The sequence below is a fragment of the Canis lupus genome, chromosome 27 (assembly GCF_011100685.1).
Source record: "Canis lupus familiaris isolate Mischka breed German Shepherd chromosome 27, alternate assembly UU_Cfam_GSD_1.0, whole genome shotgun sequence".
NCBI lineage: Eukaryota > Metazoa > Chordata > Mammalia > Carnivora > Canidae > Canis > Canis lupus.
This window is the reverse complement of record NC_049248.1, coordinates 19,961,401-19,986,033: the sequence shown is the minus strand read 5'-3', so window position 1 is coordinate 19,986,033 and position 24,633 is coordinate 19,961,401. Positions and strand designations below refer to the sequence as shown.

At 42.5% G+C, this 24,633-nt stretch overlaps 1 protein-coding gene across 1 annotated transcript in view; it reads left to right on the top strand.

The window, feature by feature from the left end:
- The window catches only part of LOC100687158 (cationic amino acid transporter 3-like), a 65,793-nt gene extending 42,495 nt beyond the window's left edge, over positions 1-23,298 (top strand). The window contains 3 exon segments of the mRNA XM_038576984.1: positions 14,265-14,454; positions 20,920-21,750; positions 21,753-23,298. Coding sequence (XP_038432912.1) covers positions 21,106-21,750; positions 21,753-22,910 — 1,803 coding nt within the window. The 5' untranslated portion in view covers positions 14,265-14,454; positions 20,920-21,105 and the 3' untranslated portion in view covers positions 22,911-23,298.
- The last annotated feature ends 1,335 nt before the right edge of the window (positions 23,299-24,633 follow it).

Here is a 24,633-nt window from a genome sequence, read left to right as displayed (position 1 = left end):
GGGTCTTGAGAGCCCTACATTTGAATATCTAGAGCAGGATGTTCTCTAGGCAGGGATTATATCTCTTTCATTATTTCCACTAGCACAATGTTCAATGCATATTTAGTTAGGGTATGCTCCGAACGCTGAATGACTGTCTCAGGAAATCCATCCTGGTGAAGTTTAAGATCTCTTTTGGTTTCATTCCTGGAGTGATAGGAAACATGGGTGAGGAGGCTGGGATGGATGGTACTGGTAGAGAAACCTGTCTGAGATTCTGGGAGGGGCAACTGGGGTGAGGAGGATTCTCCTGTCCTTGTTTACAGGACTGCTAAGTGGGCTCTTCAGCTGGATCTGGGACTGGCCTCCCAATCTCCACAGGCTGGGCTCTACCTGGCTCCCTATTTTCTCCTTCTGCCAACCAGGACCTCCTCCATACCCAGGACTCTGGCAAAGCTTGTTTACTCCGAAGATCACATCTTAAATCCAATGTCTCCAGGAAATCCCCATTTAAACCTTCAGTCTACCTCCTCACCCAGCAGGGGCCCACTCGTCTTCCATTCCCACTTCTAGCCTTCCTCCAGGATTCCAACTAAGACACTTCCTTCACCCTTTTCTACCCTTCCCTTGTACCTGCCTCCCAATGTCCCAAACTTCCGAAGATTCTGTCTTGCCAGGGCCCTGCCTTCTAAGGGCCCCGCCTCCCAAAGGGCTCCGCCTCTCAAAGGGCTGGCCTTTGAAGAGCCCCAATTACTTGAGTGCCCAGCTAAGCTTCAGTCCAAGTCCAACACTCTGCAAGCTCCCTACCTATCCCTAACTTTCTTCTTAAGTCTTTCTCCTCTGAGACAAGAAAAGCCCATGGGTAAGTCATTTCTTGTGTTTATAGATTTGGCAAGAACTAAGACAGAGCCGGAGAGGAAAAAGGCTTGGCTGCTACTTGGTGAAGCCCTTGAGGTTTGAGCAGATGGTATTACTTAGAACCAGAGCTAGACTTTAGACTGGGGGGATGCAGAGCAGAAGCCTTGTGAATGAATTTAGGAAGGGCAGATAAACTTATCTGTGGGAGTTAGAGTGATTTGGAGGCCTACACTCCGTTCTCCTCCAGACCAGAAAAGTTCTCAACTCTGCTGGTGAAAATATGATTTAGGGGAGGTTATTCCTTGGTTCTTCTCCTCCAGTATCCTCCCACCTGTTTTCCCTGCCCTCCTTCCTGCCCTTTCCTTTATGACCTGGTGGACAGTTTGCTTTCTTCATCTCTGTCTCTCCCACAGGGCCCAGCACACAGTGTGCTTAGACATGTTCTTTGAAGGAATGAGGGTTCCCCCACCTGGCTCTGCTGCCTCCTTCATGTTTTGCCCCACTGTCTCACTGGAGATTCTGAGTTTCTGTATCATAACTTCTTAGGGAGGACATCATTGTAGACTTTGCCAAACAGCAGATCCAGTTTAATAAGATGGTCCCCCATCACCAGAAAGGAATTTGAGGTCATCTTCCTCCATGCTTAAGGAGCTAGCTATCTACTTTTACAGCTGCAAAGCTATTGCATATCTTTATTATCTAATTTAAAATACTTGTGTTGGGGATTGATTTTTATGCCAGGTCAGGCTGTAAGAGGAAGATTACCAAGTTCCCCTCGGGTGTGGCTGCCTAGTGGTCCTTAAAACACTATCTATAAGAAGGCTTCTCAAAAAAAAAAAAAAAAAAAAAAAAAAAGAAGGCTTCTCTGAGGTTACAAGTATATTATAAATGAGCCAGTGTGATAAATAAATAAATGAAAAAAACCCTTGAGTTTTGATGGCTCTGTTCTTTCTCTTATAATCTATCAATTTTATGTATATAATAGGCGTATGTATTGATCTAGAAAGTCTTGGAAGAGAAGCTGGAAATAGGACTGGCTTCCTGGGTCTTCTAGAAGCAGTTTGCTGTTACCACAAAACATATTTGCAACTCTTTAAATTCAAAGGTCCTTAGGGTCTTAAACTGTTCTTCCCCCACCCTTCTTCCCACTGCCATGTACACTATGGGCAGTATCCCAAAACCAGAAGCCCACACAACACTTATCCATATACAACACCTGTTTTGTTGATCAGATGTGGCAAATGTTGATGTCTAGGTTGTCTTTCTCTTGCCCTCTAGCAGTCATTGGGCAACTTCTCTCCACTATCAATTGATACCTGTTATGTACTTCCAGAAGGCAGATTTGTTTTAACCTAGTTTAAACAAAATCTGTAGAAAGGTCAATTTCCTTCAGCAAGTGTATTCCAAATTGATACATATGATTTATGCATTATGTTCTTTTGGTATACCTTCATCCCCTTTTTATTATCAGAGAAATTATAAAGGGGATTAGAAAGATCTAGGGAAGAGGGATAAAGCATCTCCCTGAAAAGGTGGTGGCAGAGGTTATAGATTATGTTGCCTGATCTGGGGTGAGGCAGACAGGTTTTGGTGGAGAAGTCAAATGGATCTATATTTGATTAGGAACTCAGGACTTTCTGGATATTTATTTATTCTGTTTAGTTTACATTTTTATTGTGAATATAGTCTTTTACTAATAAATTTCTGTGTATTTCTCAAAAAAAAAAAAAAGAACTCAGGACTTTAAGGCACAATACAACTTTCATATGACTCAAATGATCTTGTGACTTTTCTATAATAAAACAAAGCAAAATGAATTTACTTTCCAAGGAAGCAGATGGCAGTGTGTAGCAGCTACCTAGGCCTAGGAGAGGACCAAGTACATTGTGATGAGAGAGGACAGAGAGACAGAGATAGCTGAGTCCCAGAGGACAGAAGGACACATTTAAAGATATCAAAGAAGATAACCAGAGAGATAGTCAGCCTTTCCTAAGCCACACTGTGTGCAGTGTGTTACTGAGCGTATTCATTGGGAGGAGGTACATGGAAGAAGGAGCCATGGATTCTGACCACTCACAACTGCTAGTCTAAACGAGGAGACAGAGTACATTGATGGATGCGACCACTGGATGGATTTCTAGATTCTGTGCTTACAAGGAAAGGAAGGGTTTTAGAGGGAAAAAAAAAAAAACAAAGCTGTTTAAGTAAAAATTCTTAGAGATAGTGGGTATGGATCAGTGCTCATTTTAGATAAAGGCCATCCTACATCATAGTTGTAATTTGGAAAATAAGGTGGGCAGGCAGATGGATTTTCTTCTACTGCTTTATCCTGAGGAGATATATATGTATATATGAGAGAGAGAGAGAGAGCGAGCACAGGCAAGTGGGGGAGAAGGGAGAGGCTGAGGGAAAAAGAGAGAATCTTAAGCAAGTTCCATGACCAGTGTGGAGCCTGACTCAGGGCTCCATCTCATGACCCTGAGATTGTGACATGAGCCAAAACCAAGAGTCAGATGCTTAACTAAGCCATCCAGGCACCCATCTCCTGAGGACTTTTCTTAGGTGTTCTGTAGTGACAGGATTCAGGGTTGGGTAGAGTAGAGAATCATATAGGGAAGTAGAGGAGAAACCACTCTTCAGGGCAGCCTGGGTGTCTCAGCGATTTAGTGCTGCCTTCAGCCCAGGGCCTGATCCTGGAGACCTGGGATCGAGTCCCACATTGGGCTTCCTGCATGGAGCCTGCTTCTCCCTCTGCCTGTGTCTCTGACTCTCTGTCTCTCTCTCTGTGTCTCTCGTGAATAAACAAATAAAATCTTTAAAAAAAAAAAAACACTCTTCACTATTGACATCAACGTATCATATCACTTTCTAATTCCTTAACTGCAAACCTTTCCTGGCTTTTTCAAGCTCTCTTTCTGATTCCTGTTTGGAATATCTTATTCTGATTCTTCCTAGTAGTCCGTCTAGTTTCCAAAGACCTCTAAAAGCGGAAGCTCAGGCTTTTCTGATTTGTCAAGTTGATCGTCTTGTTTTGTGTGATAGAAATGTTAAGAATTTCCAAAACTAGAATCTGACTGAAACTAAACCTATTAATGTGTCAAATCATGAACAAGGATCGTTGCATTTAACTCTCTTTCTGCAGTTATCCCAGAGGGACTGAGAAAATCCCGCCTTGTTCACAAATGTCCCAAGATGATACTAGATAGTATGGTGTCTACATAGTCTTTAGAGAAGCTCTGGCTATCTGCTTGTTTACCCAAATAATGGTACAATTTTACTAGTGTAGTGTGTGCATGTTGCTGGGACTCTATAGATATATTGTGGGAAGGAAGCAAAATAATTTTGGTCTCCATCTACATGATTTTAGTCTGTATTTGACTATTTAAATTTGGTCTACATGCCGTTGGTCTGGGGTGTGTTAGTCTGCATTAGGATGAGTTTTATATATTGACATGGAACTCAGCCTCTGCCAGACTAGGATGGGATTTGAGAGGCATAGTGCCAGGGGTGGTAGGGTAGATAGGTGAGTAGAAAGTGGTGGCTGTGTTTCCTCTGGATCTAACGAGCAAACAGTTCGGGGACTGCCATGCCTTAGTTCAAGTCTTAGTTGCACCTAGTAATAGCTACTTACAGAATTAGGGTTTTTAGCTTCATGGAGAAACCACAAAGAAGGTTCTGCCTTAAGGAGTTTTTACTTCGGAAGGGAGACAAAAGTTTGTTCCAAGTCACATGCAAACAGAATACAGTACAAAGTAAGATCATAGGCGGAGGTTGCCTGGTAAGTGATCTATTTGGTGAGGTTGTTCTCAGAAGACTTCTGGGAGATAAGTTCGGATATTTATTTTCTTTAGTATCAGCTGAATTTGGTTACTTCAGCTTTCTTTCCAACCTTTCAGGAAAGCTATCTGATATTTACTTCTCTCTCTCTCCAGGGGAGAAGTTACACATTTATTACTTCTGCAGCAGTTTCTCTTTTTCTTTCCTTCATGGACCAAGACTGAGAATTATTGTTATTATTATTAATATTATATCTTAATATCTAGGTCTGTATCAATATCTCTAGCATACATTTACCTGGATCTGTGTAGCTGGGCAAACTGGATTTATTGGTTCAAGGCGTGGTGGAATTTGTGTTTTTGATAGGGAGCATGGAAGGAATGCATAAAAGAGGCCCAAGCTGAAAATGTAGCTTGAACTTATATTTCCTAGGAATAGTTCCAGGATACAATAGTTCCAGGAACAATTCCAGGATAAGGTTGCTCTTTCATGCAACCTTCTCAGGTTAACCCACAGTGCACAGAAGATACTCACTAGTCTCACCAACACTGGAATATGAGGTCCTTAACTACTCTTAACTTCCATTAACTAGGAAGCCATCTGGGATCTTGACATGCCCTTGCGTTGGCTGTTAATTTCTGATTGAGGAATACCATCCCTGGTTCATAGTTTATGTATCTTTTACTTAGTTTGGCATCTGCAGAGGTGTTCATGAAATGCCCTTAATTCTAAGTTCCACCTAGGATAATTCTCTATTTGCCACCATTCTTTTGCACTGTGTGTAAATGAGTACATGATGATTTTAGGGTAATAGTGGTGATGTTGATAATTTAGGGGAAATTTGAAAGTGTTGCTTTTGGTTGAGTTCTTATGCACAAAGAATCACTACAGTGCCTGAATTTTCTAATTTAGAATTTGCCTTTGTATTCATTTATGCTTAGTTGAAATCTGATTTTTTTTATAGACTGAATCCAGTCTTTCTCACTTAGAAACTTTTATGCATTCTACTTGAGGGACCATCCGATTTCTCACTTCAGATACAACCCAAAGCACACCGAACCCATCTATGTAGGTATCTACAGACAGTAAGAAAAAATGGTAACATTTTTTTTTCCTCTGGGAGCTTATCATATAAGGACATTTCTCTTTTTTTTAAGAGTTTGTTAAAAAAAAGAGTTTGTTTATGAAAGAGAGAGAGCGAGAAAGCATGAGTTGGGAAAGGGGTAGAGGGAGAGGAAGAGAGTCTCAAGCAGACCTCGTGCTGAGTGGGGAGCCAACTTGGGGCTCAATTCCATTATCCCAAGATCTGTAGCCAAAATTAAGAGTCAACTGAGTCACACAGGTGCCCATATTAAGAACATTTCATGGACACTTCCTCATCTCCTGAAACAAGTGAAATCCTATTCTATCCACCATCAATCAATTGACTATTGTACATTCTTGCCTTCTGTAGGCTAGCCTTAAATGTAGTCATGTTGCCTGATGCCAAAACATGAAGTAACTTATTTTCCAAATAAAGTAAAGCAGTGGAAATAATAAAACTCTGTGTTGTGTGTATGTTCAGTAGTTGCACATCAAGAGGATGACACTGGAACAATCATAAATATCACAGATAATGCGTTTTGTCTAGCTGACTTACTTCCTTTGTACTTCTGCTTTGTTGTGGTGGAAGAGACTTGAACTTCAGTTCTTGTATCAGATCTCTAACCTCACCAAAGAGGGCTGTAGAGTCTGGTGTACTTCCTTGGCTGTGGCCAGTCAACTCTTTCAACCTCAGGCCTTAGCTGGGGTAGGAACAAAGGAAAGGCAAGCTGAAAGCATTGTTAAGCAGAAGCTCTGCTCCTGGGGTCCACCTCACCACCTACTATACCTACCCACTTACCTAAAAGGGCAAAGCTCTAGGCCAATGAGTTATACCACTGGACATTAATGAGGGGAGAGTAGGGAGGGAGCAAGGAGAGCATACTGGAGAGATCAGATATCTCTATGTAGGTGTGGCCTTAGATGCTTGGGGAAGGAGAGTCAAACAAACTTAGTTGTTTATTGTTTGCTTCCTATTGCAGGAATTTAAGTAACTGGAGTGGAGGGATGTTTGTGTTTTTCCTTGCTTATCTTCAGTGCTGAATAAATGGGCAACAGTATATTTGTTGAATGAATAAATGAATGACCATGATTGGACACAGACTTTGAGAGAAGGCACAAACAGGAAGAGAAAATGGGAAGAATCTATTTCTCATTTGCTTTTAACTAATTCTTTTCTACTCTTGTGTATGAGACTTGGCCCCATTGTTCATGGTAGTTTCTATTCTGTGTACCTTTTCATATGTAGGCTGACTTGTTTCCACTTTGGAAGTATTGGTGTACACATACTCCACTTACTATACTTAAAGTTCTTGGCTTGAACTCAAAGCCCTATTCTTGTATTCCTGACTGCCCTCTACCGGAGTCCAGGGCTGCTGACTTAGAAGTCCAGAAACTCTGGAGAAGCCCAGCTATCCAAAAACTTCACCCCTGATTGTTTGGGAGGCAATGGTTTGATTGGCTCCAGAGTTTTCACTGTTTAGAAATTTTAGAAGAAAGAGAGAATTTGTATACTCTGGGATCAGGAGGATCTGTGCTTGGATACAAAGGGATTGTTTTAATCTATGGACATGTTATGTTTATAGTCTACTTCTCTGAAACTTTAAGAACTTGAAGATCATTATTGAACAGCCTTATTAGCCTTCTTCTCAAGTCTTTATTAAACTTCTAGCAAAGCAACTGGTATCCAAACTATCTTTGAAGCTCTTCAGGAGGAGCTACAAGGCCAAATTCCTGATGGACGGGAGTGTTAACTCCCTACCATGGAAACTGTGAAATTTACTGCCTTGGAAAAATGCTTTGAAAGCTAAGGTCAAGAGTGAGGGCAGTACTCCTCTGAGACAGAGGAGTGAACACAATGACCTCCAGGACAAAAGAGAGTGGGGCGAGGACTTGCTGGGAGAACAAGACAGCCTGTAATTTGGTGGGTAGAGTGTTGGGTTTGACAGGAGTTTTTCTTGGAGACTAGGGATAGAACTTTTGTTTGGAGTTTGAAAGGACCTCAGAGACTGAGAGAAACATAGGGAAGAGGAAGAAAGGTAGGGGGAGCTGAGAGCATTATGGAATTCATACATGCTGGCTTCATGTTCCCAGGCCCTTCTCTGCATTTCTTGAAGTACATCCCCTGAGGAAGCACCTCCTTTGGGAGAGACTGTTTCCTAATGGAACTGAGATTCACAGGCCCAGGGCCCTCATTAGGAAATGTTCTTGGGAATGCTCTTGAAATACATGATGGTGAATGTTCTCATCTCCTGTTTACATCTGTCTGGTCCTTTCATAAATAAATAAATAAATAAATACATAAATAAATACATAAATAAATAAACAACCAACCAACCAACCAACCGATCCTTCTAGGACTTTCAAGACATATTAGTGTATTAATACATATATATCCATTTTCTCTGTCCTAAATGGGTTGCTTGCTACTGTTATGAGTAGATCCTTGTCCATGGTAGTGAGGCTTGGAGATGGGAGTGTGGAATGCAGAAGGAAGAGGAGGTATATGGATCCTGACCCTGACCTCTGGAAGCTTTTAGACTATAAAGGAATTTAAGTGACACACCCAGGACACCAACAGACAGGGAAAAATTTTCAACTGAGCATCAATTATGTGCTGTAATTGCTAGAGATGCAGAGCAGTCAGGATGCCTTAGGAAAATCTTCCTAGGTACAGGATGGGGAAAGTTTGTAGAAGAGGGCTGAAGAGAGGGTCAGGACTGGACAGAAGGAGTGAGGACGGCATCCCTGGCAGGGCAGGTAACTTACTCAGGACATGGGCTCATCCTAGGAAAGGTAAGTCAGGATGTGAGGAGTTGAGTAAGGAAAGAGGTAATGGGGCTGAAGGTAGGGGGAGATAGGACAGGGCTTTGAGAGCTGGGTCAGAAGGTCTGGACTGATTATACGCCATTGGAATAATTGCAGATTATTGCACAAGAACAGGCATTTCTGAACATGTCATTTGATGATGATGTTTCTCTGTGTTGTTTTAAGCTGGATTTGTGGTAGGCTCTCTGAAGATTTGCAATCATGGGTTTACTTTCTCTTCTATAAGTTTGCTTCGTTTGTTTGTTCTGCTTGCTTTTATTTTATCATAAAATATGGTTATTTAATTCCCAGATGTTTTGTTCTTTGGGTTGTTTCTCTGGGATCTTCATACTGTATCTTTGGCCCACTTTCCCTCATCTTCAGTAAAAGTGAGAAGAGCTCAAGGACCACATTGCACAACACAGTGGTAAACAGAAATTATTAAAAACATTACCAGTCTCTCTGACCTACCATTCAGATTGTCCTCCTTTGGGATCCTGCTCAAGGTCCAAGGATGGACTTCAGAAGAGTGTATGATATTTTTTTTTAGGTAACTAACCTCAGAGGAGTCTGTGGTTCAACAAGTGTGAAGAATCACTGTTCTTTGTTGAAAAGTAGGTTGCTGGGGACAGTTCCCAGAGAAGGAAAGATGGTACAAGCATCCTTAGTGCCATCCACAGGAGCCTCCAAAGAGAGTTGAAGGAGCTGAAGGAGAAAGAGTAATTGGGAAAAGGGAAATGGGTTGAGAGGGAATTAGCAGGAGGGGTGCCCCATCTTCCCTTATTCTTCACCATCTTTCTAGCAGGTGTTCCTTCTTTGCATCCTCCATATCCTGGTGATTACAAGATTCTGGTTCTCCTTCAATTTAAATCTACTGAGTGCTTGTCATTTATCAGACTCTGTACCAGATCCTCTCACAACATTATCTCCTGAAATTCCTGTGTGGAACCTGCCATGCACAGAATGGGGTCAGTCCTTCCCTCAACCATGGCATGTTCACACCATCACTTCCTGTCAGGCCCCTTTTCCATTCATTTTATTTTCCCCTTTCACCCTTATCTCTATTCTCATTTCTCCTCCTCAGTGGGGGCACTTTCTTTAGTGTATGTAACAAGTGCTCTTCTAGTCTATGCTCTGTATGTGTAGTTAGATATATTCAACCATTCATCAAATACAGTGCCAACTCTGTCAGGCACAGTTGTAGATGCAGGGAGTCCAGCCAGAAGCAAAACCATTTTTAAAAGTCCTGCTTTCATGGAGCTTATATTCTAATGGAGTGAGAAAAATCATGAAGAAATAAATAAGTAAAACATTCAGTACCTTAAATAGTGACAAATACTAAGAGAAAAAAAAGAAGGGATAGGTAGGTTGTGGGTGATTAGGAGCAGATTGCAGTTGTCTATGTGGGGATTCAGGAAGGCCATGCCAACAATCCTGCTATTTCACCAAATGCAGTTCCGAGAGCAACACCATGTGGATATCTGGGCTAGAAGGGATGCAGGTATAGGGGACAACAAGTACAAAGGCCTTGAGGTAGGTTCTCGCATGGTATGTTAGGAGGCCTGCCTGGTTAGGAGGCCAGTAGCTAGAGAAACAAGTGGGAAGAGAGAGAAACAGAAGGCTGAGAGGTAGCTGGGTCAGTAGCAAATACTGTAGGACTTTGTAGGTCAATGTAAATGCAGACTTTGGCTTTACTCTGAATGGAAAGGAAAACCAGTGGAAGATTGTGAGCAGAGGAAGGTCGTGACATTTTAAGCAGATATATTTGCATCCTTGACAAATATACAATGTTTTTTGGCTGTCTTTTAAATGAACATAAAAAGCATTATGCTAGGAGTACCTGGGTGTCTCAGTCCATTAAGCATATGCCTTCAAATTAGGTTATGATCCCAGGACCCTGGGATTGAGCCCTAAGTGTCCACTGGGGTCCCTGCTTAGTGGGGAGTCTACTTCTCCCTCTGCCCCTCCCCACTCTCATGCTCTCTTAAATAAATAAATAAATAAATAAATAAATAAATAAATAAATAAAGTCTAAAAAATAAAGGCATTGTGCTGTATACCTCATTCTGCTTTTACTTTTGCCACCTAACATTGTTTTTAAGATCTACCCAAGTTGCTGCCTATAAATCTACTTTATTCTTTCTGACTCTGTGTAATATTTCATTGTTCACACAAAGCACATTTTACCTAAATATTCCTCTAGCAACAGATGCTGGCACAGCTCCCACTTCCTGTCACCACAAATAGTCCTGTGATTAACATGCTCACATGGGCTCCTTATGGACTTTAGGAGAGAGTTTCCTGGGGGGTGCACACCCGGGAGAGAGATTGTGGAGTGGGAAGGGGTGTGTGTTCTTAATTCCACTGGGGTTGTACTTCAGATAATGTTCCTAGTGTTGCTCCCACCAGCAGTGTGTGATGGTTTGTATCTCCTCACTGAATTCTCATGCTGATCCAGTGAGGACCCTTGTGGATGAGGAGACTGAGGCTTAGAGAGAGTGAGCAAATTCCCTGAGTTCATGTGGTCACAGGGAAGGGCCAGGGATGACATCCAGTATTTCTGACATAATGATCATTGCTTTTTCCTCTATAGTACCCAGGACTGCCTCTTCCATAAATAAGATGAGGCGACCAGAGGCAAAAAAACTAATTATTATTATTATTATTATTATTATTATTATTATTATATTCCTGGTCTAACCCAGTAAGCCTAGGATCCCCACATGTTTAGCACCAGCATATTATGAGGGTGTGTAGTTAGAGTCCTTGGAGTTTAAGGGCAAATTATATAGAATAAAACTAATTTCATTGTCTCATGAGGGCTAGCTAACAGGCTTGAGGTTTTAGTGGATGATTTTGAAACTAGATGTTTATAAAGACTACGTATCAACGTTTGAGGATTTTATTTTATTTTATTTTATTAAGATTTTATTTATTTAATCATGAGAGACAGAGAGAGAGAGAGAGAGAGAGAGAGAGAGAGAGAGAGGCAGAGACACAGGCAGAGGGAGAAGCAGGCTCCATGCAGGGAGCCTGATGTGGGACTTGATCCTGGGACTCCAGGATCATGCCCTGAGCTGAAGGCAGATGCTTAACCGCTGAGCCACCCGGGCATCCCACATGTGGGCATTTTAGATCAGATTTCAATATTAAATATTAGGTAGATTATATTAAGTGCAAAAAAAGAGATGATATTAAGTCCATATTTTTAGGCACTGAGCTACGTACTTACAGGCATCATTTCACTTACTCCTAACAACTACACTAGGAGGGATTTACTTTTACTCCCACTTGACTATTGTGGAATCTAAAGTTCTGAGAGGTTAACTAACTTGTCCAGAGTCACCAGCTATAGGTTGAGTTGAGATTTGAACCTGAATCATCTACCTGCAGAGCAGTAGTTAGTTACTCCTAACTACTCAGCTGTGCTGCCTCTCTGTGAAGGAAGCTTTTAGAAACTCTTTCCTTTGAATTTGAGGACAATGTCTTATCAGCTGGGTGGTTTAGAGCAGCCATGCAAAGTACAAGGTTAATAGACAAGAATCTCCAGAGGGAGAGGATAGGAAGTTTGAAAATGTTCCCCAGGTATCTTTATTATGCCTGACTCTGTTCCCCGAAGTGGGAACCTCTGCATTAGGACATCCTACCTGGATTATAGGGCCTGAGCATGATGCCTTCAAACAGTAGAAATTCTCTAACTGGGCATGAATGATTGATTGCCTATAACCCAAGACATCCTGATATTTTTAAAACAGGTGTCCTCAAAGGCAAACAATTCTTTATCACCTTTGTGTGGCTTATAGCTGCCATGAGTGATGTATGTTCAAGGTTTCATCACAGTTGGTTTTTTCCCTTCACATTTTTCATTTTTCTTGCCTTCTAAAGGAAGGAAATACCATCTATATATTTACCTGATCCAGGTTTATAAAGGTTTCCTGGCTACAAAGTATGTATCTCAAATTCAAGTAGATAGAAATTCTGGATTATGTGCTCTTTCGGGTTTCTCTTCTCAGTTTTGGTCATTTTTCAACAAATATTTTTGAGCACCTAACTCACAGTCTGATGGAGGAGACAGGCAGCTGACCTGCAGTTTGAATACATTAGGATAAATGGCACATGGGGGAAGTGCAGGTGCTATGAGAGCACATAGGAAGGACAGCCTAAGGGTCAGGGGAGGCTTCCTGAGGAAGCACTCTTGAACTGGGAACTGAAAGAGAAGTGGGGACAGGGTAGGTAAGTAAAGTGGTCAAGAGGGCAGTAGAGGCGAGGGAACAGGGTGAGTGCTGAATTTCACAGCTGGAGCAGGAACTGAGCAGAAAGTGAGGCTGGAAGAATGAGCACAGGTCAGATGATGAAGGAAGGAAGGACTATGAAGGAAAAGCAGTGGGAACCACGGAAGGGTCTGAAGCCTGGGGGTCGGTGGGGGACACTTCAATCACATTTATAGTGTAGAAAGATTCCATGAGTTAAGAACTGACCCTCCTTATCTATTTCACGTTTGTTGGTAAATCATAATACGAGAACTGGTGAATGGCAAATAAAGAGTCTAGATGGATTTGGATTTGTAGACAGAAGGGCTGACCCATAACCCAAGTCTTCCTTTTGATCATCTATAGAAAATATTTTTCAGTGTTTTTTTTTTCAGTTTTGACTTTATTTCTGTCTTTAGAAACCTCTGACAGCATTTCCTAAAATTATCTCAAACCAAAGCCTAAGCAGGGAGGTAAGTGGGGGTTACATGACTTTGTTTTCTCTGTTCTCCACTACTCATTTCTGGGGGATCACTGTGATTTGTTCTTCTAGAGCCTTTCTTCCCTGAGGAGGGAACCATTTCAGTAGTAGCAGGGGAGTAGGGAGAAGGTGGAACCTCATGCCAGTTCCTTCACTAGGAAAACATTTGGCATATTGAAAGCATGGTTTGAACGAGTTAAAAATAACTCCACATGAAAAACTAATAGGGAGTTACAAGTGCATGTTTTAATATAGGCTCACAGAGCAGGGAAGATTCTCCAGGCCTGTGGTAGCTGACATCACAGATGGCACAGGGTGTGTATAGAGCGTAGTGTGGCCAGTAAGGAGACTGTCTGTAGAAGTGAGCTCACCTTCTCTCCTGTAGCCCAGAGAGGGAGGAGACAGAAGGTATTGTTTAGGTTGTGAGCTACTGAGCTAGATCACTTATTTTTTCTCCCTATGGTTCACATACTCATAACTGTAAACATAACTATAGTGAATTTTTGTCTGGGTGCTTTGGGTGAGGTGTTTTGAATGTCAGAATTCAAAAAACCACCTTCTTGGCACCTCTGTCTTTTCATCCATAGACCCTGGGTCAGCAGCTACCCCTATTTCTCCAGGGTTTCCTTCCCAGGCAGCCTGGTCTTCTCCTTCTTGCAGGTGGTTATGAAGACCCTGTCCCCTTTTCCCTCCTCCTCTATGTTCACAGCACCTCCATGGGTCTAGGTGTGTAAAGGGAAGGGGTGGTCTGTACATTCTTGGCCATCAGTACAGCTGAATGGCTGAGGCAAAATGCAGAGAAAGGGGGACAAATTTCCATATGACCTTGGCTAACTGATATTATGGCTAAGAGTTTTAAGACCAAGATACCAATATTTGTATTTTACCCTCAGATGATATTTTTAAAAAGATTCTGCAATTGCAACCATGCCTGTTAGCCCATGAATTAGTGTGTCATTACTCATGCTCAAGCACACCACTGTGCATGTGAATTCTTGCACAATACATTCATGTCCTGTTGTATCTTACAGCTTAATTGGTACATGAAGGTATGTATAGGAGTTGGACGAACTCGGAAGAGTAGGGTCCCCAAATCACCTGTCTCCACCAAATTACCTAGATAACCTTCAAATCATCCTGAAAAATCTACGAATTCGGCCTGAGATTTAAAGAGAGACCAGCTGGAACGCTACAGTGAGAAGAGTTCGCGCTTCTATCAAGGTAGGAAGACGGGAAAAAAGAAATAAAGAAACAAAAGGCCTCCAAGGGGGAGGGGCCCGCGAGGAGCCGGGCTGAGGCCGGGGCGAGTGTCCCCAGGACAGGAGAGCCCCGTCCCGGAGAAGCAGGAGCTGCACCAACCTTCCCGGGCGGAAAGGGGCTCGCAGGGAGTTGGAGCAGGACCCAGGAGGGCGGGGATGCCCTCGGGCTCCCGGGGACACTAACAGACACCTGCGCCCCGGGAGAGTGCGCCGAGCTCCCTAAGGGCTGCAGCGCGCACGGCGGGACCCGGAGCAGCTCGGGGGGGCGGGGGGCGGCTCCGCGGAGGGGGCTGCGGGGCGGGAGCAGCTGGGGGGGGCTCGGGCGGCGGCTCTGCAGAGGGGGCTGCGGGGAGGGAGCGCAAATCCAACAGCGCAGGCCCCGGAGCACAGGGCGCCGGGACACAGCACAGGATCCGGCCTCCCCCGGGACAGGCAGAGGCCGGGAGGGCCCAGGACAGCGAGGACGCTCCTGCCCCAGCTGAGCAGATCAGCGGCCCCGCCCCGGAGCCTCCAGACCCTGCAGACGGAGAGCTCAGGAGTTCCTGTGGGGGCTGACTCCAGGGCTCCAGAGCTGCCGCAGCCACTGGGGTTGTTCCTCCTGGGGCCTCACGGGGTAAACAACCCCCACTGAGCCCAGCACCAGGCAGGGGGCAGAGCAGCTCCCCAAAGTGCTAACACCTGAAAATCAGCACAACAGGCCCCTGCCCCAGAAGACCAGCTAGACGGACAAGTTCCAGGGGAAGTCAAGGGACTTAAAGTATAGAGAATCAGAAGATACTCCCCCGTGGTTTGTTTTGTTTTGTTTTGTTTTTTTTGCTTTTTGATTTCTGTTTGCTTCCCCCACCCTTTTTTCCCTTTCATTCTTTTTCTTTCTCTTTTTCTTTTTTCTTTTTTTCTTCCTTTTTTCTTTCTTCTTTTTCTCTTTTCTTTCCTTCTTATTCTTTTTCTCCTTTTCCCAATACAACTTGTTTTTGGCCATTCTGCACTGAGCAAAATGACTAGAAGGAAAACCTCACCTCAAAAGAAAGAATCAGAAACAGTCCTCTCTCCCACAGAGTTACAAAATCTGGATTACAATTCAATGTCACAAAGCCAATTCAGAAGCACTATTATACAGCTACTGGTGGCTCTAGAAAAAAAGCATAAAGGACTCAAGAGACTTCATGGCTGCAGAATTTAGATCTAATCAGGCTGAAATTAAAAATCAATTGAATGAGATGCAATCCAAACTAGAAGTCCTAAAGACGAGGGTTAACGAGGTGGAAGAACGAGTGAGTGACATAGAAGACAAGTTGATGGCAAAGAGGGAAACTGAGGAAAAAAGAGACAAACAATTAAAAGACCATGAAGATAGATTAAGGGAAATAAACGACAGCCTGAGGAAGAAAAACCTACGTTTAATTGGGGTTCCCGAGGGCGCCGAAAGGGCCAGAGGGCCAGAATATGTATTTGAACAAATCATACCTGAAAACTTTCCTAATCTGGGAAGGGAAACAGGCATTCAGATCCAGGAAATAGAGAGATCCCCCCTAAAATCTATAAAAACCGTTCAACACCTCGACATCTAATAATGAAGCTTGCAAATTCCAAAGATAAAGAGAAGATCCTTAAAACAGCAAGAGACAAGAAATCCCTGACTTTTATGGGGAGGAGTATTAGGGTAACAGCAGACCTCTCCACAGAGACCTGGCAGGCCAGAAAGGGCTGGCAGGATATATTCAGGGTCCTAAATGAGACGAACATGCAACCAAGAATACTTTATCCAGCAAGGCTCTCATTCAAAATGGAAGGAGAGATAAAGAGCTTCCAAGACAGGCAGCAACTAAAAGAATATGTGACCTCCAAACCAGCTCTGCAAGAAATTTTAAGGGGGACTCTTAAAATTCCCCTTTAAGAAGAAGTTCAGTGGAACAATCCACAAAAACAAGGACTGAATAGATATCATGATGACACTAAACTCATATCTCTCAATAGTAACTCTGAATGTGAACGGGCTTAATGACCCCATCAAAAGGCGCAGGGTTTCAGACTGGATAAAAAAGCAGGACCCATCTATTTGCTGTCTACAAGAGACTCATATTAGACATAAGGACACCTACAGCCTGAAAATAAAAGGTTGGAGAACCATTTACCATTCAAATGGTCCTCAAAAGAAAGCAGGGGTAGCCATCCTTATATCAGATAAACTAAAATTTACCCCAAAGACTGTAGTGAGAGATGAAGAGGGACACTATATCATCCTTAAAGGATCTGTCCAACAAGAGGACTTAACAATCTTCAATATATATGCCCTGAATGTGGGAGCTGCCAAATATTTAAACCAATTAATAACCAAAGTGAAGAAATACTTAGATAATAATACACTTATACTTGGTGACTTCAATCTAGCTCTTTCTACCCTCGATAGGTCTTCTAAGCACAACATCTCCAAAGAAACGAGAGCTTTAAATAATACACTGGACCAGATGGATTTCACAGATATCTACAGAACTTTACATCCAAACTCAACTGAATACACATATTTCTCAAGTGCAGAGGGAACTTTCTCCAGAATAGACCACATAGTGGGTCACAAATCAGGTCTGAACTGATACCAAAAGATTGGGATCGTCCCCTGCATATTCTCAGATCATAATGCCTTGAAATTAGAACTCAATCACACCAAGAAGTTTGGAAGGACCTCAAACACGTGGAGGTTAAGGACCATCCTGCTAAAAGATAAAAGGGTCAGCCAGGAAATTAAGGAAGAATTAAAAAAATTCATGGAAACTAATGAGAATGAAGATACAACCGTTCAAAATCTTTGGGATGCAGCAAAAGCAGTCCTAAGGGGGAAATACATCGCAATACAAGCATCCATTCAAAAACTGGAAAGAACTCAAATACAAAAGCTAACCTTACACATAAAGGAGCTAGAGAAAAAACAGCAGATTGACCCCACGCCCAGCAGAAAAAGAGAGTTACTTAAAATTCGAGCAGAACTCAACAAAATCGAGACCAGAAGAACTGTGGAACAGATCAACAGAACCAGGAGTTGGTTCTTTGAAAGAATTAATCAGATAGATAAACCATTAGCCAGCCTTATTAAAAGGAAGAGAGAAGACTCAAATAAATAAAATCATGAATGACGGGATCCCTGGGTGGCGCAGCGGTTTGGCGCCTGCCTTTGGCCCAGGGCGCGATCCTGGAGACCCGGGATCGAATCCCACATCGGGCTCCCGGTGCATGGAGCCTGCTTCTCCCTCTGCCTGTGTATCTGCGCCTCTCTCTCTCTCTGTGACTATCATAAATAAATAAAAATTTAAAAAAATAAAAAAAATTAAAAAAATAAAATCATGAATGAGAAAGGAGAGATCACTACCAACACCAAGGAAATACAAACGATTTTAAAAACATATTATGAACAGCTATACGCCTATAAATTAGGCAATCTAGAAGAAATGGACACATTCCTGGAAAGCCACAAACTACCAAAACTGGAACAGGAAGAAATAGAAAACCTGAACAGGCCAATAACGAGGGTGGAAATTGAAGCAGTCATCAAAAACCTCCCAAGACACAAGAGTCCAAGGCCAGATGGCTTCCCAGGGGAATTCTATCAAACGTTTAAAGAAGAAATCATACCTATTCTACTAAAGCTGTTGGGAAAGATAGAAAGAGATGGAGTACCTCCAAATTCGTTCTATGAGGCCGGCATCACCTTAATTCCAAAACCAGAGAAAAACCCCACCAAAAAGGAGAATTACAGACCAATATCCCTGATGAACATGGATGCAAAAATTCTCAACAAGATACTAGCCAATAGGATCCAACAGTACATTAAGAAAATTATTCACCTTGACCAAGTAGGATTTATCCCCGGGACACAAGGCTGGTTCAACACTCGTAAAACAATCAATGTGATTCATCATATCAGCAAGAGAAAAACCAAAAACCATATGATCCTCTCATTAGATGCAGAGAAAGCATTTGACAAAATACAGCATCCGTTCCTGATCAAAACTCTTCAGAGTGTAGGGATAGAGGGAACTTTCCTGGACATCTTAAAAGCCATCTATGAAAAGCCCACAGCAAATATCATTCTCAATGGGGAAGCACTGGGAGCCTTTCCCCTAAGATCAGGAACAAGACAGGGATGTCCACTCTCACCACTGCTATTCAAAATAGTATTGGAAGTCCTAGCCTCAGCAAACAGGCAACAAAAAGACATTAAAGGCATTCAGATTGGCAAAGAAGTAGTCAAACTCTCCCTCTTCGCTGATGACATGATACTCTATGTAGAAAACCCAAAAGCCTCCACCCCAAGATTGCTAGAACTCATACAGCAATTTGGTAGCGTGCCAGGATACAAAATCGATGCCCAGAAATCAATGGCATTTCTATACACTAACAATGAGACTGAAGAAAGAGAAATTAAGGAGTCAATCCCATTTACAGTTGCACCCAAAAGCATAAGATACCTAGGAATAAACCTAACCAAAGTGGTAAAGGATCTATACCCTAAAAACTATAGAACACTTCTGAAAGAAACTGAGGAAGACACAAAGAGATGGAAAAATATTCCATGCTCATGGATTGGCAGAATTAATATTGTGAAAATGTCAATGTTACCCAGGGCAATTTACACGTTTTATGCAATCCCTATCAAAATACCATGGACTTTCTTCAGAGAGTTAGAACAAATTATTTTAAGATTTGTGTAGAATCAGAAAAGACCCCGAATAGCCAGGGGAATTTTAAAAAAGAAAACCATGGCTGGGGGCATCACAATGCCAGATTTCAGGCTGTACTACAAAGCTGTGGTAATCAAGACAGTGTGGTACTGGCACAAAAACAGACACATAGATCAATTGAACAGAATAGAGAATCCAGAAATGGACCCTGAACTTTATGGTCAACTAATATTCGATAAAGGAGGAAAGACTATCCACTGGAAGAAAGACAGTCTCTTCAATAAATGGTGCTGGGAAAATTGGACATCCACATGCAGAAGAATGAAACTAGACCACTCTCTTTCACCATCCACAAAGATAAACTCAAAATGGATGAAAGATCTAAATGTGAGACAAGATTCCATCCAAATCCTAGAGGAGAACACAGGCAACACCCTTTTTGAACTCAGCCACAGTAACTTCTTGCAAGATACATCCACGAAGGCAAAAGAAACAAAAGCAAAAATGAACCATTGGGACTTCATCAAGATAAGAAGCTTTTGCACAGCAAAGGATACAGTCAACAAAACTCAAAGACAACCTTCAGAATGGGAGAAGATATTTGCAAATGACCTATCAGATAAAGGGCTAGTTTCCAAGATCTATAAAGAACTTCTTAAACTGAACACCAAAGAAACAAACAATCCAATCATGAAATGGGCAAAAGACATGAAGAGAAATCTGATAGAGGAAGACATAGACATGGCCAACATGCACATGAGAAAATGCTCTGCATCACTTCCCATCAGGGAAATACAAATCAAAACCACAATGAGATACCACCTCACACCAGTGAGAATGGGGAAAATTAACAAGGCAGGAAACCAAAAATGTTGGAGAGGATGTGGAGAAAGGAGAGCCCTCTGACACTGTTGGCGGGAATGTGAACTGGTGCAGCCACTCTGGAAAACTGTGTGGAGGTTCCTCAAACAGTTAAAAATAGACCTGCCCTACGACCCAGCAATTGCACTGCTGGGGATTTACCCCAAAGATACAGATGCAATGAAACGGCGGGACACCTGCACCCCAATGTTTCTAGCAGCAATGTCCACAATAGCCAAACTGTGGAAGGAGCCTCGGTGTCCATCGAAAGATGAATGGATAAAGAAGATGTGGTTTATGTATACAATGGAATATTACTCAGCCGTTAGAAATGACAAATACCCACCATTTGCTTCAACGTGGATGGAACTGGAGGGTATTATGCTGAGTGAAGTAAGTCAATTGGAGAAGGACAAACAGTGTATGTTCTCATTCATTGGGGAATATAAATAATAGTGAAAGGGAATATAAGGGAAGGGAGAAGAAATGTGTGGGAAATATCAGAAAGGGAGACAGAACATGAAGACTCCTGATTCTGGGAAATGAACTAGGGGTGGTGGGAGGGGAAGAGGGCGGGGGGTGGGGCACTGAGGGGGACACTTGACAGGATGAGCACTGGGTGTTATTCTGTATGTTGGTAAATTGAACACCAATAAAAAATTAATTTATTTAAAAAAAGCAGTTGGACGAACTCAAATAGGATTATGTCATGTAGCATGCAAAACAGGAGAATGTAGGAAAGCATCTGACACTTTTCTGGGGGAAAGCCAGTTAATTTCTCTATGATGTCTCTTGGTGTCAGTTTCTGTGATATTTGGGCTGCAACATATGGCTTGTGACTTCTGAGCATTGGTTGAACACAACTGTTCAGTAAATATTTATTGTTTACTTAGGCATTATGGAGAGACAGCACGGGCCAGATGGAATATGAAGCAGCAGATGTGAAGCCTGAGCAGTGGAACTCAGCAACCCCAACCCAACTCCACTTAACTCAGCCTCACTGAACCTGATCTGAGACTCTCCACTCCTGCACTTGCTACAGCTCCCTGACCCTGGAATCCTCTTCAATTCTAGCTAGAATGCTGTGTCAGGCCCTTCGCAGATTTGGTCAAAAACTAGTACGCAGACTTACACTGAAGAAAGAGAGGGCTGAGACTGCCCCCGCTGGAAGACTGACCACACTGGATTTAGTGGCCCTTGGTGTGTGCTGCACAATCGGTGTAGTTGTGTATGTCATAGCTAGTGAGGTGGCTCGAGATCAAGCAGGACCATCCATTGTGATCTGCTTTTTGGTGGCCGGCCTATCTTCTATGTTGACTGGGCTGTGCTATGCAGAGTTTGGTGTCCGGGTTCCTCATGCTGGCTCTGCATATCTCTACACCTATATCACTATAGGTGAACTCTGGGCTTTCATCATTGGCTGGATCTTCATCTTCTCCAATGTTGCTGGTACAGCTACTGTGTTCTTTGCCTGGCTCTTAACTTTTGACAACCTCTTTGGGAACCAGATCTCTCAGACCCTGCGTGAAAGCATCTTACTGTATATTCCTCAGGTGCTTGCAGAGATTCTAGGCTTCTTTGTTGTGGGCCTTTTGTTTTTACTTGTCAGATTGCTGACCTTGAGGGCTAGGGAGTTGGTAATATTTACCAACATGGTCACATTGGTGAACCTTTTGGTTCTCGGTTTTTTCATCCTCTCTGGTTTCATTAAGGGGGACCTGCACACCTGCACAACTGGAAGCTCACAGAAGAGGACTACATAAAAGCTGGACTCAATGACACCTCTAGCTTGGGCCCTCTGGGCTCTGGAGGATTCGTGCCTTTTGGCTTCCAGGGGATTCTCCTTGGATCAGCTAACTGTTTCTATGCTTTTATAGGTTTTGACAACATTGTTACCAGAGTTAAAGAAGCACAGAATCCCCAGCGTTCTATCCCCATGGGCATTGTGATTTCATTGCTCATCTGCATTTTGGTATATTTTGGTGTCTCTGCATCACTTACACTTATGGTGCCTTACTACCAGCTCCGACCTGGGAGCACCTTGCCTGAGGCATTTTTCCATATTGGCTGGGCCCCTGCCTACTATGCTGTAGCTTTTGGATTCCTATGTAATCTTTCTGCCAGTCTCTTGGGCTATATGTTTCCCATAAGCCAGCTGATATACACGATGGCACAGGATGGCCTCCTCTTCCCTGTCTTTTCCAGGATCCAAACTGGCACATATGTTCCCATCATGGCCACTGTGATCTTTGGCATTATTGCAGCGATCATGGCATTCTTTTTGGGACTCACTGATCTTCTACACCTCAAGTCAATTGGGACCCTGCTAGCTTACTCCCTAGTGGCTTTTTGTGTTCTTATAGTCAGGTATCAGCCTGAGAGGAAGAATGGGGGAAGTGAAGATCAGATGAAGGAAGAGCATGATGGAAATGGAGCACAGATGCAGGAGGAGAATGGACCTACAGCAGAGAAGCTGACTCTACACCAATTATTTTTTCCAGGCAGCTCCACCCCCACTGCACTCTCTGGATGCGTTGTCTCTGTTTGCTCCTCACTGCTTGCTCTACTGCTGACTCTGCTCTGCCTGGTGCTGACCCAGTGGCCAGGTCTGCTTTCTCAAGACCCAGTGTGGATCACAGTGGTTGTGCTGCTCCTGGTGCTCATCACTGGGATCACTGGGGTCATCTGGAGACAACCACAGAGCTCCTCTCCCCTTCACTTTAAGGTACCTGGTCTGCCTCTCCTCCCACTCCTGAGCATCTTTCTGAATGTTTACCTTATGATACAGATGAGAGCTAGCACCTGGGCCCTACTTGGTGTCTGGATGCTGATTGGATTTGTTATCTACTTCACATATGGGATCCATCACAGCCTGGTTGCATAGCCCCGCTGAGATTAGGGCCCAAACTGTAGACCTTGAACTCAGCAGTGTTGGGACATCTTTGGTTTGACATCATTACTCCTGAAGCACTCTGGTCCCCCTGCACATTAATGGAAAGTACTCTTCAGCAAATGGAAAGCTAAGGCTCTCATGGCATGTTGATGCAGGAACACTAATAGAGCTCTGTATTTATTGTGGAGTGAAGGATGTATTTTAATTTCTTTTTTTTTTTCTGTCTGCTTTCAATTCTGTCTGTAGCTGCTTACTGGCTTTAAAACATTATTATTCAAATAAATTAGAAAAATTAATTTTGTTTTCTTTGGATAAATATCTAGTAGTGAAAATACTGGATCATATGGTAATCTTATTTTTAATATTTTGAGAAAACTTGATACTCTTTTCACAGTGGCTGCACCAATTTACATTCCCAACAATTGTACACACACAAGGGTTCCTTTTTTATCTTTTTAATTTTAGACATTCTGTCAGGTAATAAGTGATATCTCATTATAGTTTTAATTTACATTTTCCTGAAATTTAGTGATGCTGAGCATCTTTTCATGTATCTGTCGGCCATCTATTTGTCTTTGGAAAAATGTCTATTTAGGTCTTCTGCCTATTTTTAAATTGGATTTTTCTCAAGTGTTGTGTAAGTTCTTTATATCTTTTGGATATTTACCCCTTATTGGATATATTATTTGCCAATATCTTCTCCCATTCTATAGGTTCCCTTTGTGTTTTGTTGATGGTTTCCTTTGCTGTGCTAAAGTACTTACACAAATTCAAAAACATATATGCACTTTATATTTATTGTAGAATTATTTACAATTAGAGATAGAAGCAACCCAAGTGTCTATTGACAGATGAATTGACCACACCAGACTCCTAAACACAAGGAACAAACTGGTGGTTGCCAAAGTGGAGGTGGGTAAGGGGATGGGTGAAACAGATTAAGAAAGTAAGAGTAAACTTATCCCAATGAACTCTGAGAAACACGTGGAATTGTTGAATCATCATATTGTACACATCATATTGTACACATTAACACTATGTTAATTATATCTCAATGAAAAATAAAGACAAAAAAGAGAAAAAGAAAAAAAAAGATGAAATATGGCCTCTATCATTAAGGAGTTTATATTCTAATGCAATGGGTAAAGCATAGAGTAGCAGAAAGTAGAAAGTGCTTTCATAAGTAATATACAGGGATCCCTGGGTGGTGCAGCGGTTTGGGGTCTGCCTTTGGCCCAGGGCGATCCTGGAGATCCGGGATCGAATCCCACGTCAGGCTCCCGGTGCATGGAGCCTGCTTCTCTCTCTCTCTCTCTCTCTGTGTGTGTGTGTGTGTGTGTGTGACTATCATAAATAAATAAAAAATTTTTTAAAAAGTAATATACAAATAAAGTGTCTTGGGAATTCCAAGTGGAGGATGATCATTTGCTGCTGGCACAGTGGTAAGAGTTGGCTGGTGAAATCAGAGAAGACTTTGTAAAGGAACAGCATTTGAGTTGGCAATCTCCATAGATAGATAGGATTTTGCCACATGTGGGCAGGAGGGAGAGATTATAGGCAGAGAGAAAATCACTACAAAAAGCACAGGAAAAAGAAGCAGTGTTCAGAACATACCTAGCAGGCTGTGTAGACTGAGAAATGGCTGTGTGAGGGGACAACAGAACATGCACATGTAGATTGGAGCAGAACTTTCCTTTGGACACAAAGCACTTTG